Source organism: Felis catus, chromosome X (assembly GCF_018350175.1).
Source record: "Felis catus isolate Fca126 chromosome X, F.catus_Fca126_mat1.0, whole genome shotgun sequence".
Taxonomy (NCBI): domain Eukaryota; kingdom Metazoa; phylum Chordata; class Mammalia; order Carnivora; family Felidae; genus Felis; species Felis catus.
This window is the reverse complement of record NC_058386.1, coordinates 123793620-123805136: the sequence shown is the minus strand read 5'-3', so window position 1 is coordinate 123805136 and position 11517 is coordinate 123793620. Positions and strand designations below refer to the sequence as shown.

Here is an 11517-nt window from a genome sequence, read left to right as displayed (position 1 = left end):
GAACCACAAAAGCTCATGGGTGATTCAATTCAAAGATGTCTGGGGAGAGGGTGGGAACAGAGCCCTGAATCCTGCATCTCAACACAGTGGGTTCCCCACATGACCCACATGAGTCAGCTGCTTTGCACTGGGGAAAACCAGGTCCAAGATTCAATGTCTGCCAGGTTGATGATGTGAAATCAGGCACCCGTGGGGGCTGGACAGAAGGTAAACCACATTCTAGGGAGAAAGACTGCAGATTTCTTACTATAACCAAGGAAACGTTTTTCAATGCAGTCTTCCCCCTTATTCTGGGCCCAGTGCCATTCTAGGGCAACAAAACTAATACCACTCTGGCTTCCAGCATGTAGGGAAACTTAGCTCCTTCATGTAGCCTTATCTATAAGCATCTGGGCAAGCAACTGGTTGGCTCCCCAAGGACTCCACTTCCTGGGGGCTCAGTCTGTCTTGAAGTGAAGGGGCTTAGTTAGAGCTTTTCTTTCAGCCCAACACCCAAAGGGGAAGCATATACAGAATGCTGTTCAATCATGAATGCCACCTCCCTACTGCTCCCACTCTCAAGGACCAAGTCTAAGCATGGGTAAGATGGGTTATAGATCCCTCCAAGTGAGTCTGCCCCTGGTTAAGATTTGTTACTATAAGGTAGGGAAGAGGCCAAGAAAGTACATTAAATGTAAAATAATTCTGGCTAGAAGAACGAATTCCAATGAAAATCAATGATGACACCTACATCCAGGCAAATTGGAATACATCAAAATTAAACACTTCTGTGTATAAAAATGTACAATCAACAGTTAAAAAGCAACATATGGAATGGGGGGAAGAATTGCAAATCATATATCTGATATCAGTTAACATCACGAGTATATAAAGAACTCCTACAACTCAACATTTAAAAAAACAAACAACATGACTGAAAAATTTGCAAAAGACTAAATAGACATTTCTCCAAAAAAGATAAACAAATGGCTAACAAACACATGAAGAGATGCTCAACATCACTATTTACAAGGGAAATGAATATACGACTACAATGAGATACCACCCCACACCCATCAGTATGGCTACTGTTAAAAAAAAAAAAAAACAGGAAACAAGTATTCGTGAGGATGTAAAGAAGTTAAAATCCTTGTGTGCTGTTACTGGGAATGTAAAATGGTGCAGTTTCTATGGGAGACAGTATGATGGGCCCTCAAAAAATTACAAAAATAGGATTACTATATGATGCACCAATTCTACTTCTGGTTATAGTGTCAAAAGAAATGAAAAAAAGAAATTGGGCAGACATTTGTGTACTCATGTGCATAGCAGCATTATTCACAGTAGCCAAAAGATGGAAACAACCCAAGTGTCCATTGATAGATGAATGGAAAAACAAAATTTGCTCTATCTATACAATGGAGTATTATTCAGCCTAAAAAAGGAAGGAAATTCTGACACATGCTACAACATAGATGAACTTTAAGGACATTATGCTAAATGAAATAAGCCTGTCACTAAAGGATAGATACTGTATAGTTCTGCTTGTATGAGGTATCTAAAGTAATCAAGTAATAGAAACAGAAATTAAAATGATGGTTGCCAAGGGCTAGCAGGGAGAGACTATGGGAAGTTTTGTTTAATGAGGAGAAAGTTTCAGTTTGGGAAGCTGAAACATTCTGGAAATTTGTTTCACAACAATGTGAATGTACTTAACACTATAAAATTGTACACTTAAAAATAGTTAAGATGGTAAATTTGATATGTATTGTTCTGTGATTAGTAGATGGAGAAATAGAGACATAGAGAGATAGATGACAAATAGGCAGAAAGATAGGTAGGTAGATGATAGAGATAAGTGGTGTGCACAAAGGCATCTAAATCTGCATCTAGAGCTTCTTGCTCACTAATTAGCACTTGTCCTTTGGATTCCTGGTCAAGTGGTACCCACTCAAATATCTGCTTCTCCAGAAGATTGTCCACGAATCACCAGATGTAGTGTTTCTGTCAAGACCTGGATACTGGCAAATGGAAACTTAAGAGTTTCAGTGTGTTCACTTACTGCCCCAGTAATTAAACATTTTCTGAAAGCCTGACCTGGGCGAGGCATGTCCCCAAGGCTGAAGACAGAGCAGTGAAGGACAGTGTCTTGGCCCTGCCCTCAAAGAGCCCACAGTCTGGAAGGGAAACCAGAAAACCAACCATACAGCAAATAGCCAGGACACAGACTAGCAAGTGCTGTGGGAGCCTAGAGAGGGGATGATTGACTGCATATGTGGGAGCTTTCTCTGAGAAGGTGGTGCCTGAGCTGAGTCCTGAAGGACAAGTCGGGCTTAGATAGACAGCAGAAGACAGCAGAGAGAGTGTTCCAGGCAGGGTGAGTCCTGGATAAGAGGAAAAAAGAGGGGAGAAAAGGAAAAAATGTGAATAGCAGAGTTGAGCAATAACCACTAGTTTAAATTAATTTATTAACTTATAAGCGCCTCTACTGCAGATATGAACTTGAAGAGCCTCCCACACACTGCCAGCCTCAGGGCCTCTTCAGTAATGTTCTGTATAGAGGGGTGATGGCTAGAGCTCCCACCCACCTCCTTCTCCAGGTGGCATTTCCTTGCTCCTCACTCCCTGCCTTGGAATGGACCAGAAACAAGGAGAATAATCATCTCCCTGGTCCAGAGAAGCCTGCAGAGACCTTACTCCTGGATGGCAACATTAAAATGGATGGACAGACTAGGGCTTGGAGTGCCTGATGGAGTGGCACCCCTAAGAGAACACTCTTCTACCTGCCCCCCTCCTTTCCTTGCCTTGGGATACAGACACTGGGTACCTGTGCTGTCTGTAGTCATTTCTTGAACTACATACATGTGCAGGAAAATGGGGATATTCACAACACATATTAGAAAAGCAAGGGCCAGAACCAAATGGGAAGTGGCTATGTGCAAAGGACCTGGGAGAGAGGGCAGTTTCACATTAGGGTACACACTGTCCTGCAGATTTGCTTCTTCAGAACAGATCATTGCCCAGGCTTCCAGCCCTAGGACAGACCCCTTGAAGACAGTTCAGATGCTCCTCTCTTTCTTCCTCAGACTTGGACAGGCTAAAGCTCCTGGAAACTGAGCCAACATGGTCTACTTTGTGCATAAGCTTGGCTATTAGCTGGACCTGGAGGAGGGCTCCTAGATGATTGAGGCAAAAACCTAGGACAGAGAGGCTTTGGGGAGAATTCAAGAGGGTAATGCATACAAATATGGACACCTACACAGCTCTTCTAGTTCCTGGGGTCAAGGACAAGGCTGCTAAGGCAGTTGGGCCCAAGACCTTATGGCTTATCAACAGCAGCTGGCTCAGGGCTATTCATCCCATCTGACAGGTAATCATGGTAATCATCTTCATTGTTCTGCTTCATCTTGGTTTCCAGAATGGTGATGCGCTGCTTAAGTTTCTGCTGGGCTCCCGTGTACTCAGCCAGCAGGCGGCCAAAGCGAGTGTGCAAGGTCTCCATGTTTGTCTCCAGCTGCTCTAGTTTCTCCTGCACGTCTACCTCCATGCTGGCTGCCACCTCATTCTCATCTAGCAGTCCCTCCTTTATCAAGATCTCCCGGCCCCTCTCCTCCAAGACCTTCTTGGCATCAGGGTACTCAGTCACAGCTTCCATAAGATCATCCTTGGATAAACAAAAGAGATCTGAGTAACCAAGGCTGCGGATATTGGCTGTGCGTCGATTGCCCATTTTGCTGCCCTTAATGTTAAGGATACTGATCTCTCCAAAGCAACTCCCGGCTGAGAGCAGGGCATATTGAGTAACACCATCATCAGCCACTACTGCCAACTTGCCCTCCTTGATTATGTACATCTCCTTGCCAATATCACCCTTGCGGCAAATATAATCCCCAGGGCTGAAGACCTGAGGACGAAGCTTCAATACCAGCTCCACCAGCAGGCCAGCCTCACAATCCTGGAAGATGCGCACTTTTTTGAGGGTGGATAGATGGACATTAATGGCTATCTCAGCCCTCAGCTTTGCTGGCAAGTTCTTGAGAACTTCCCGCTCATCCACACTCTTCTTATTGGTCCACAGGTAGTCAAACCACTTAATGACCTTGGCTTCCATCTCCTTACTGACCTTTCGGAACTGCATGTAATGTTTGACAGCATCAATCTTGGCCTGGAATTCAGCCCTAGTGGCATTCATGTTGGAGATCATAGAGCCCACATTCCCCACAATGGTGGCAAAGATGAGGACACCAATCAGGAAGTCAAAAATGACAAATAAGTACTCCTCATCCTTTACAGGAGGTGGTGTCTCCCCAATGGTGGTGAGTGTCAGTGTAGACCAGTAAAGGCAGTAGATGTATTCCCTAGCCAGGTAACCATACTCAGGGTCAGTGATATTGGGATAAACCCAAGTGTCAACTCCAAAGCCAATGGACTTGGAGATGGCATAGTAGATGCAGGCGTTCCAGTGGATGATGACCAAGATGTAAAGGACCAAGTTGCTGATTCGGAAGATGTTGGGGTAGCTGGTGCGTGTCTCAGTGCGGTCAAAGAATTCAAACATGCGGGCGAAGTGTAGCAGGCGGTTAAAACGCAGCTCAGGGCTGTGGATGCCCACAGCAAAATAGATCAGATCCGTGGGAATGATAGAAGCTACATCCAGCTTGAACTGTAGGGTGTGGATATAGTTGTCCCGCAACTTCTTTGGATCTTTGACCAGCAGCCCCTGCTCCAGAAAGCCTAGTAGAGATGCAAATCAGTATATCAGCTCTGCTCTCAAGCCTGTCCTTCCTAATTGGTTAATGTTCAGCAAGGGAGAAACTGCGCACTCAACCCTCATTCCTAAAGAGAGGTATAGGAAATTCACATAGCAAAGCTAGCATGAAGGACCCCAAGAGATGATCCCAAGGTCTAAACCTCACCAGGCACATGGGGACTGTAAGGTTCAAAGAGGAACAGACACCAACCCGAGTCCCAGCCAGGCAGTTGAGTCTAACACTGTGTCAAGAGAGCTTCTTGAAAATGTGGACTCAGGATTTTGGACCTATGGGTCATGCTCCTGCCTGTGCATCACAGTTATTCACTTACCAGTGCGCAGTCGGATGAAGAGGTCCGCAATGTACACCACATCTGAGAAGTAGTCCAGCACTAGCCACACTAGGTAATAGGTTTTCTGTAGGTCACTGAAGCAGGCTCTGTAGGAAGACAGGACTGGACTTCACCCTCAAAGCCAGTCAAGGATCCCTGGAGGCCTCAAACTGAGTGCCCACTGACTGCAGGTCTTGGGATGGCTACCAGGATGCTGATGATTCACAGTCAGTCTAGTGTCATGCAGAAACTTAATGACAAGCAACTTTTACTCCAACTCTTATTATTGCATAGATATCCCTAAATAAACATCTACACTGACCATTACTTGTCTATCTCATCCACTGAACCATGAATGCCAAGAAGACAGAGACTACCTCTGAGTCATTACTGCATGCCCCATGCTCTAGCCCAGAGCACCAGGATTTGACAAGTGTGAGTTAAATGAAAAACGAGTCATTGGAAGTATGAATTATAATACACAGCTGAATAGCCTCCATGCCCATCTTTTCAACATACACCTACTGAGAGCCCAATACAGAGCACTGGCCAATCCATGTCAGAGAGAAGATAGTAGTTGGGCTTAGCCTAAAGGTAGTGGTAATGAAGAAAGGTTGGAGGATGCAGGACAGTTTTAGGAGGAATTAACAAGACTTGGTGACTGAATGGGTAGAGACCTAGGATATGGACATAATAGGAGATAGAACCCAGGATGATGGTCCAATGATTGTATTAGTCAAAGGGAAAAGCAGTTAATTCTAACTACTTGGTCGCATTTCACATAAAAGCCCAACCCCCTCCTCTGCTGCACAAAGCCTACAGAATAGTCCTGTGACTGCCTCATGCTCACTTGGAGTCTTCCAGCCACACTAGGCCATCCTGAGACAAGGTTTTGATACTTGTTCCTCCTTCCCAGAAAGTTTCTTTCACCAACCTCATGTCTCTTGGGCATTTGTTTTGTTCATATTTGCTGCCAGTGTCTCCCACTAGCCTGAGAGCTCCAAGACAGCAGTGACCTGATGGATGTTTCAGTCAAATCCTTGCTGAATGAATAACTGAAGTGGGGGATGGGGTGGAATGGGAAAGCTACCTGTAGAGAGTGGCTTTGGAACTGAAATTGTGAGAAGAATCTCCATAGGCTAAAAATAGGGAGAGGGAATTTTCTCTTGAGGCAAGAACATGTTATTATCCAAGAGTAGAGAATGCTAGGGCTGGGGGTTGTCCAGAAGGTAGAGCTAGTGAGAAGGCCAGGTCCAGAGGGCCTTGAAGGTTACATTGAGGGCTTGAACTTCATCCTGTCAGCAATGAGGGACAATTGAAGGGTTTGTGAGGAATGACTGACAATCAAATCCCAGTTTATACAAAGCATACTAGTTGCAAGTGTGAAGGATGCATTAGAGGGGACAAGAGTGACTGAAAGAAATGGGTGCAAGGCTGTTGTACTTGTCCCAGGGAGAAAGGAGGGTGGCCTTACCAAGGACAGTGTTGGTGTGGATGGAGAAGTAGGAACAGATTATGGATACCAGGAAAAGGATAGAGGTGAAGCTTTAGTAGCATATTAAACTGGAAGGTGGGAGGGGGCATTGAGGGTTAATAGGGCAGAGGGAGGTGCCATTGGCAAGCAGAAAATTCAGAAAGAAGGCTGAGCTGGAATGAGTTCTGCGTCCATAGCTGAGACTGGTATTCTCTCAAACCCAAAGCCTGTGCCCTGGGCTTCTTTGGCCACCCCCTCCCAGATCCCTCCCTGCTCACCTGGCCACCAGCAGGCACCAATTGTAGAGGACAAGCATAGCAATGACAAATAGCCAGCGGTAGTACCAGTCCCCAGCTGGGTCCAAGACAAATAGTTCAAATTTCTTCCTGAGGAGACAGACAGAGGCCAGGCTTGGGGACTAGGTCCCCAGTGTGGCAACACCCCAGCTCCCAGAGGCTACGGGTCCCTTAAAAAGTAACACTTATGAGGATGTACAGAGTAAGGACTGAGTTGGCTCAGGGCCTCATTTTCAGAAAGCCACAACTTGGTACTGGGCATCTGAGTAGAGGTCACATAGATAAGAGTCACCCTTCTTCCTATTTTAACCCCGCATAGGCCCATTGGCTCCAATGACTTATGGAGACTCCTTGCTCAGAGGGCAAGGCAAGGGGCAGTGTCTTTATTGGGGTTGGCCTCAGGACCTAGGGAGGGACTTCCACAGGATGGTAATGAGGGCTCAGGGATCCCTCTTGGGAAGAAAGAGGAACTCCAAGCAAGTGAGTGCCATGTGCGTCCTGCCCACCCCACTCTCCTTATTTGGTCTCTGGCCTCCAGCTCCCAAATCACTTTCCCAGAAGCTACGTCCTGTCTTGGCAAAGGCTCTTTTCCTCCACTGGCCAGAATTGTGGAATGCCGGCTTGGCCAGACATCCCCAGTTGCCTACTCATTCCTCAAAGAATAGACCCTCTGGTTCCACCTCTCTGCCCTCCCTACTCCTTCCTGTGCAGTTGTTCCAGGCCTTCCTTAGCCAGTTAGCCCCCAGTATGGCCTCTCCAAAGGCCCACCTCTGTATCTACATTGGCACTGGTGTGGTCATACTCTCAGCAGCACTCCCCAGTTTCACCCTTCTCTGCATTTACTGACTGCTGAAACTGAGAGGGGCTGGTACATATTTAGGTGCCCTTGCTAATTTGCCTCATTAGCAGCAAGAGGACATATGAAAAAGGGCAGCTAAGGGAAGAAAAGCCACCAGGGGCTCCCATGGCAATTGGCCCCTGGAAGTTGGAAAGTTTGTGAACAAGGAAAATGGAAATGTACTGGAGTTAAAACCATAGCAGGTCTCCTCTGCCAACTCCTTTACCTGTCATGGCAGGGTTTGGTATAGACCCCAGTCTGTCCCTGGTGATGGCATAAGAAAGGTCACCAAACCCTACAATTGCATGCTTGGGAGTCCCTCCAGTCCCAAAAGCTGGAAAACTATACTTGGTGCCCTCGCCCTCGCCGTCCTTGTTGCCTTTGCCATCGTCTTGCTGTGTTGTCACGGTCTGGAGCTCAGGCCCACGGAAACGTTCCAGGAATGAGTCAGGTCGAGGTTCCTCCTCACGGAAATTCTTGTTGGCCCACTCTCTGATGATCCCCACCAAGCGGACAATCCTAGAGATGACAGGGAGCATGAGCCAGAGAGGAGAATCATACTGTTCAGAAAGGACCTGGGCCCAAGAGCTCAGTATCTGTTGAGGGAGATGGAGAGACCCTGGAAACAGGCCAGTCTATGATGTCCCCCATGCTAAGAGTTGGGAAGGGGGCCAGCACTGAGGGCAGAGAGGAGTTCAGGTATGTCTCTGAATGCAGCCTGAGGGGTAAGGGATAGCTCTGAGAAGACTCCCTGTAGGAGGTGCCATGTCAGTTGCTTATGAAGAACAAATAGGTGGTTTCAAGCAAGATAAAGATTGTGCTAATGGAGGACAGGCCAGGAGGAAGATTGGCCTAACTTTCTTGATTTCCCTATGGAGCCTTATGACTCTGGGCTGCAGATCTCAAGGTCCTCTACTTAGACCCTTTTGCTGGAAAAGATCCCCCCCCCTTCTCTCAATTAGGAGACAGACAATTCTAAAGGGAATGATCCACTGACCACTTCTAGCTTGCTCACAGGAGCCTCCTCAGAAGAAAACTGCTTCCTAGGGATCTTGGCAGAAAGGCTCAGTTGGAGTGAGACAAAGAGACTCATGGTAACCACTCTGATAGGCCCCATGGGCAAGAACAGGTAGCAGTGGTGGAACCCACCTGCGGAAGCCACCCCTCCCCCGCTGGGGGGCATCCATCTCCGCCAGCCTCTGCAGTTCTGAGGAGGTGTCATCATCGGCTGTAGATTGTGGCCTGTAGAGGAAGGAGCAGAGTTGACCAAGGTTTCTCTGGGCATACTTTGTCTCCTATTATACTTTTATCTCCTGGAAGGTGCTTAGAAATCCCATGGTCCCTTTAGAGGGTAACTTTAAGCCAAAGATTGTTTGCTCTGTGGCAGTAAGGCAAAGCTGGGAGAAAGGAGAAGCCTCCAGGTCATCTCTGAAACCATCCAATCCAATAAATTCACCTGCTGTTTGTCCTGTTGTCATCTTTGCCATTGGCCTTGATGGCAGGAGGTGCATGGAAGTTGTGGTTATTGGCTGGGGAACTCTTCACACCATTGGATTTTTCTGTCATCCTCCATGTATGACTGATATCCTCACCTGCTAAAGAGATGGCCAAGAGGAAGCTCACAGACAATCTTAGATACCATATAAAGTAGAAGAGTTGCAGGTGAGCAGTGAGAACAGAACCAGGGCTCACCTGGCAAACCTCAGCATTCCTGGGTACTGCTATGGCAATGCAGGACAGAGGGATCCAGCACTGCCTAAGTACCAGGCTCTAAGCACCAAAAGGTGATGGTTCTGTCCCCACCATGCCCGGTAATTTAAAAGGAAACAGGAGTAAATTGCAAAATGTGTTTATTTTTCTTTTACTGCAGTGAATTTTTTGATAAATTGACTATCAATGCTAAAATGGAACAAAACAGCGGTGCCTGAGTGGCCCAGTCAGTTAAGCCTCCAACCCTTGATTTTGGCTTAAGTCATGATGTCACGGTTCGTGATATTGAGCCCCATGTCTGGCTCAGTGCTGACAGCATGGAGCCTGTTTGGGATTCTCTTTCCTTCTCTCTCTCTCTCTCTCTCTCTCTCTCTCTCTCTCTCTCTCTCTCCTCTTCCCCTTTCTCTCTCTCAAAATAAAATAAAATAAAATAAACAAAAAAATAGATAAAAACTGTCTAAGACATCTTCTGGTGCTTTGGCTTTGCAGATGTCTTGCACATACTTACACTGCTGAGCACCTCCAAACCAGCCACTGCCCCAAAACTCCTGCCCCATGGAACGAGATGTATCTCCTTGGCCAAAAACAGCTGCCACCCCCCCTGGATCTCTGACTCTCCTGACCCAAGACCACGTTAAAACTCATGCTCCTCAGGTGGGAGTCCATTTTTCATTGACTCTTTCAACCAGGGGTACTGTCTCTGGGGATCCTCCTTTCAGCTCCAGTTATATTCTTTCTAGCACACATTCCAAGTAATGTCGCACAAGCTGAGAAACAAAGAGGAGCTCTGTGTGTCGAGCAGGGAATGAAGAGGAGAGAAGGAAGAGCTCCCATAGGCTCCATGAGCTCCATGGGCTCCATAGGCAGTGGTACCAGGCAGGACTCTCTCCTTTGGGCTACAGGGAGCCTTGGAAGAGCTGAGAAGTAGCATAGGTAGAGCAGCATTATATTCTAGAAATATCCTCTGGCTGCTAAGTAGAGACTGGACTAAATGGGGAACAAGATTGAAGGCAAGGTGGTAGGGAGAAAGCTGAAGAAGATGGTGCCAAGAGAGCCTGAGGTGAGTAGAGTGTAAAACTACTCAGGAGGGAGAAAAGGCAGGACTCAGAGATGGATGGGAGAGCAAGTGGGCGGAATCACACAAAAAGAGAATACAGAGTGAGGGACCAGTTCAGAGCTCTGGAGAACCCTAACATTTAAGATATGAGTAGAGGAGGAGGTGTCCACAAAATAGACTAAGAACAAGGAGCCTGAGAGGGAAAATCCAGAAGAGAGACAGGAGATTGTATTCTGCAGTATTTCCTGGCATGGGGTCAGGGGGGTTGGGGCAAGAGAGACTCAGGGCAGCTCTTCTCTGCTCAGGCTGGTCGGCATGCCCCACCAGATTTTGATCATAAATGGTCAGCACACTCCCCAGGTTACCTATGGCCCCTACTGCTGAAACCCTGCCACTCCCCACCTTTTCATCTCCCCCTCCCCATCCACCTGTTCCAGTGTCTGAAGCCGTCACCATGGTGATGGCAGGTACATCAAGCTCCATGGTGAGTGGTAATAACAAGCAGCCTCAAAGCTGCTCCCCTGGTGCTCTCTGTGGGACTACTGCACTGGGATGCTAATGAGGGCACCTGAGGAATAGGAAGCAGCATCTCTGAGTCCCTTCTTGGACCCTAGAGGCAGCAGACCATGGAGACAGAAAGTTCCAGGCAATGCAAACAAAGTTGATGCCATTCACACTGATCAGAGTGGGCCTCGGTAGAGCACTGTTTAGTGAATGAACAGCAGGGGTACAGGTGGGGCAGTAAAGGGCAAATCCATTGCAAGGATGGAAAGTACACTGGTGTGAGGGGGCTAGACCCAGAGTGGAGAGTGAGCAGAGGAGGTCAAGCCAGCCCAGGGAGGCTGCAAACACCAAGCAGAGGACTAAGGACAGCCTCTCACTGATAAACATCTAGTGCAGGTGCTGCCTGTCACAGTTGGACCTCTTCCTCACTTACTAATCATCCCTAATAGCAGTGGCTCTCAGCCCACAAAAGGGACAGCTCTGGGGGCACATAAAATTTATGCCCTCTCTAAGGTCCTAGCACCAAGACAGATGCCTATCCCATGATTTCTATTCCTTCTCTGCTGGGAACAGACCC

General features: G+C 47.3%; 1 protein-coding gene across 1 annotated transcript; it reads right to left on the bottom strand.

The window, feature by feature from the left end:
• Positions 1 to 920: 920 nt before the first annotated feature.
• CNGA2 (cyclic nucleotide gated channel subunit alpha 2) lies at positions 921 to 9261 on the bottom strand. The gene is made up of 6 exons (XM_011279517.4): positions 9126 to 9261; positions 8819 to 8911; positions 8018 to 8188; positions 6814 to 6921; positions 5062 to 5168; positions 921 to 4713 (listed from the first exon to the last, which is right to left on the bottom strand). Exons 1-6 carry the CDS (start codon positions 9233 to 9235, stop codon positions 3299 to 3301), a joined length of 2004 nt encoding a protein of 667 aa, XP_011277819.1. The 5' UTR covers positions 9236 to 9261; the 3' UTR covers positions 921 to 3298.
• Between the last annotated feature and the right edge of the window lie 2256 nt (positions 9262 to 11517).

Coding starts and splice junctions, on each gene's coding strand:
- CNGA2 (XM_011279517.4), bottom strand. CDS start 9,235: ATGACAGAAAAATCCAATGGTGTGAAGAGTTCCCCAGCCAATAACCAC. Junction 8,189..8,818: donor GGGAGGGGTGGCTTCCGCAG/GTGGGTTCCACC, acceptor TGTCATCTCTAG/GATTGTCCGCTTGGTGGGGA. Junction 6,922..8,017: donor GGCGAGGGCGAGGGCACCAA/GTATAGTTTTCC, acceptor CTGTCTCCTCAG/GAAGAAATTTGAACTATTTG.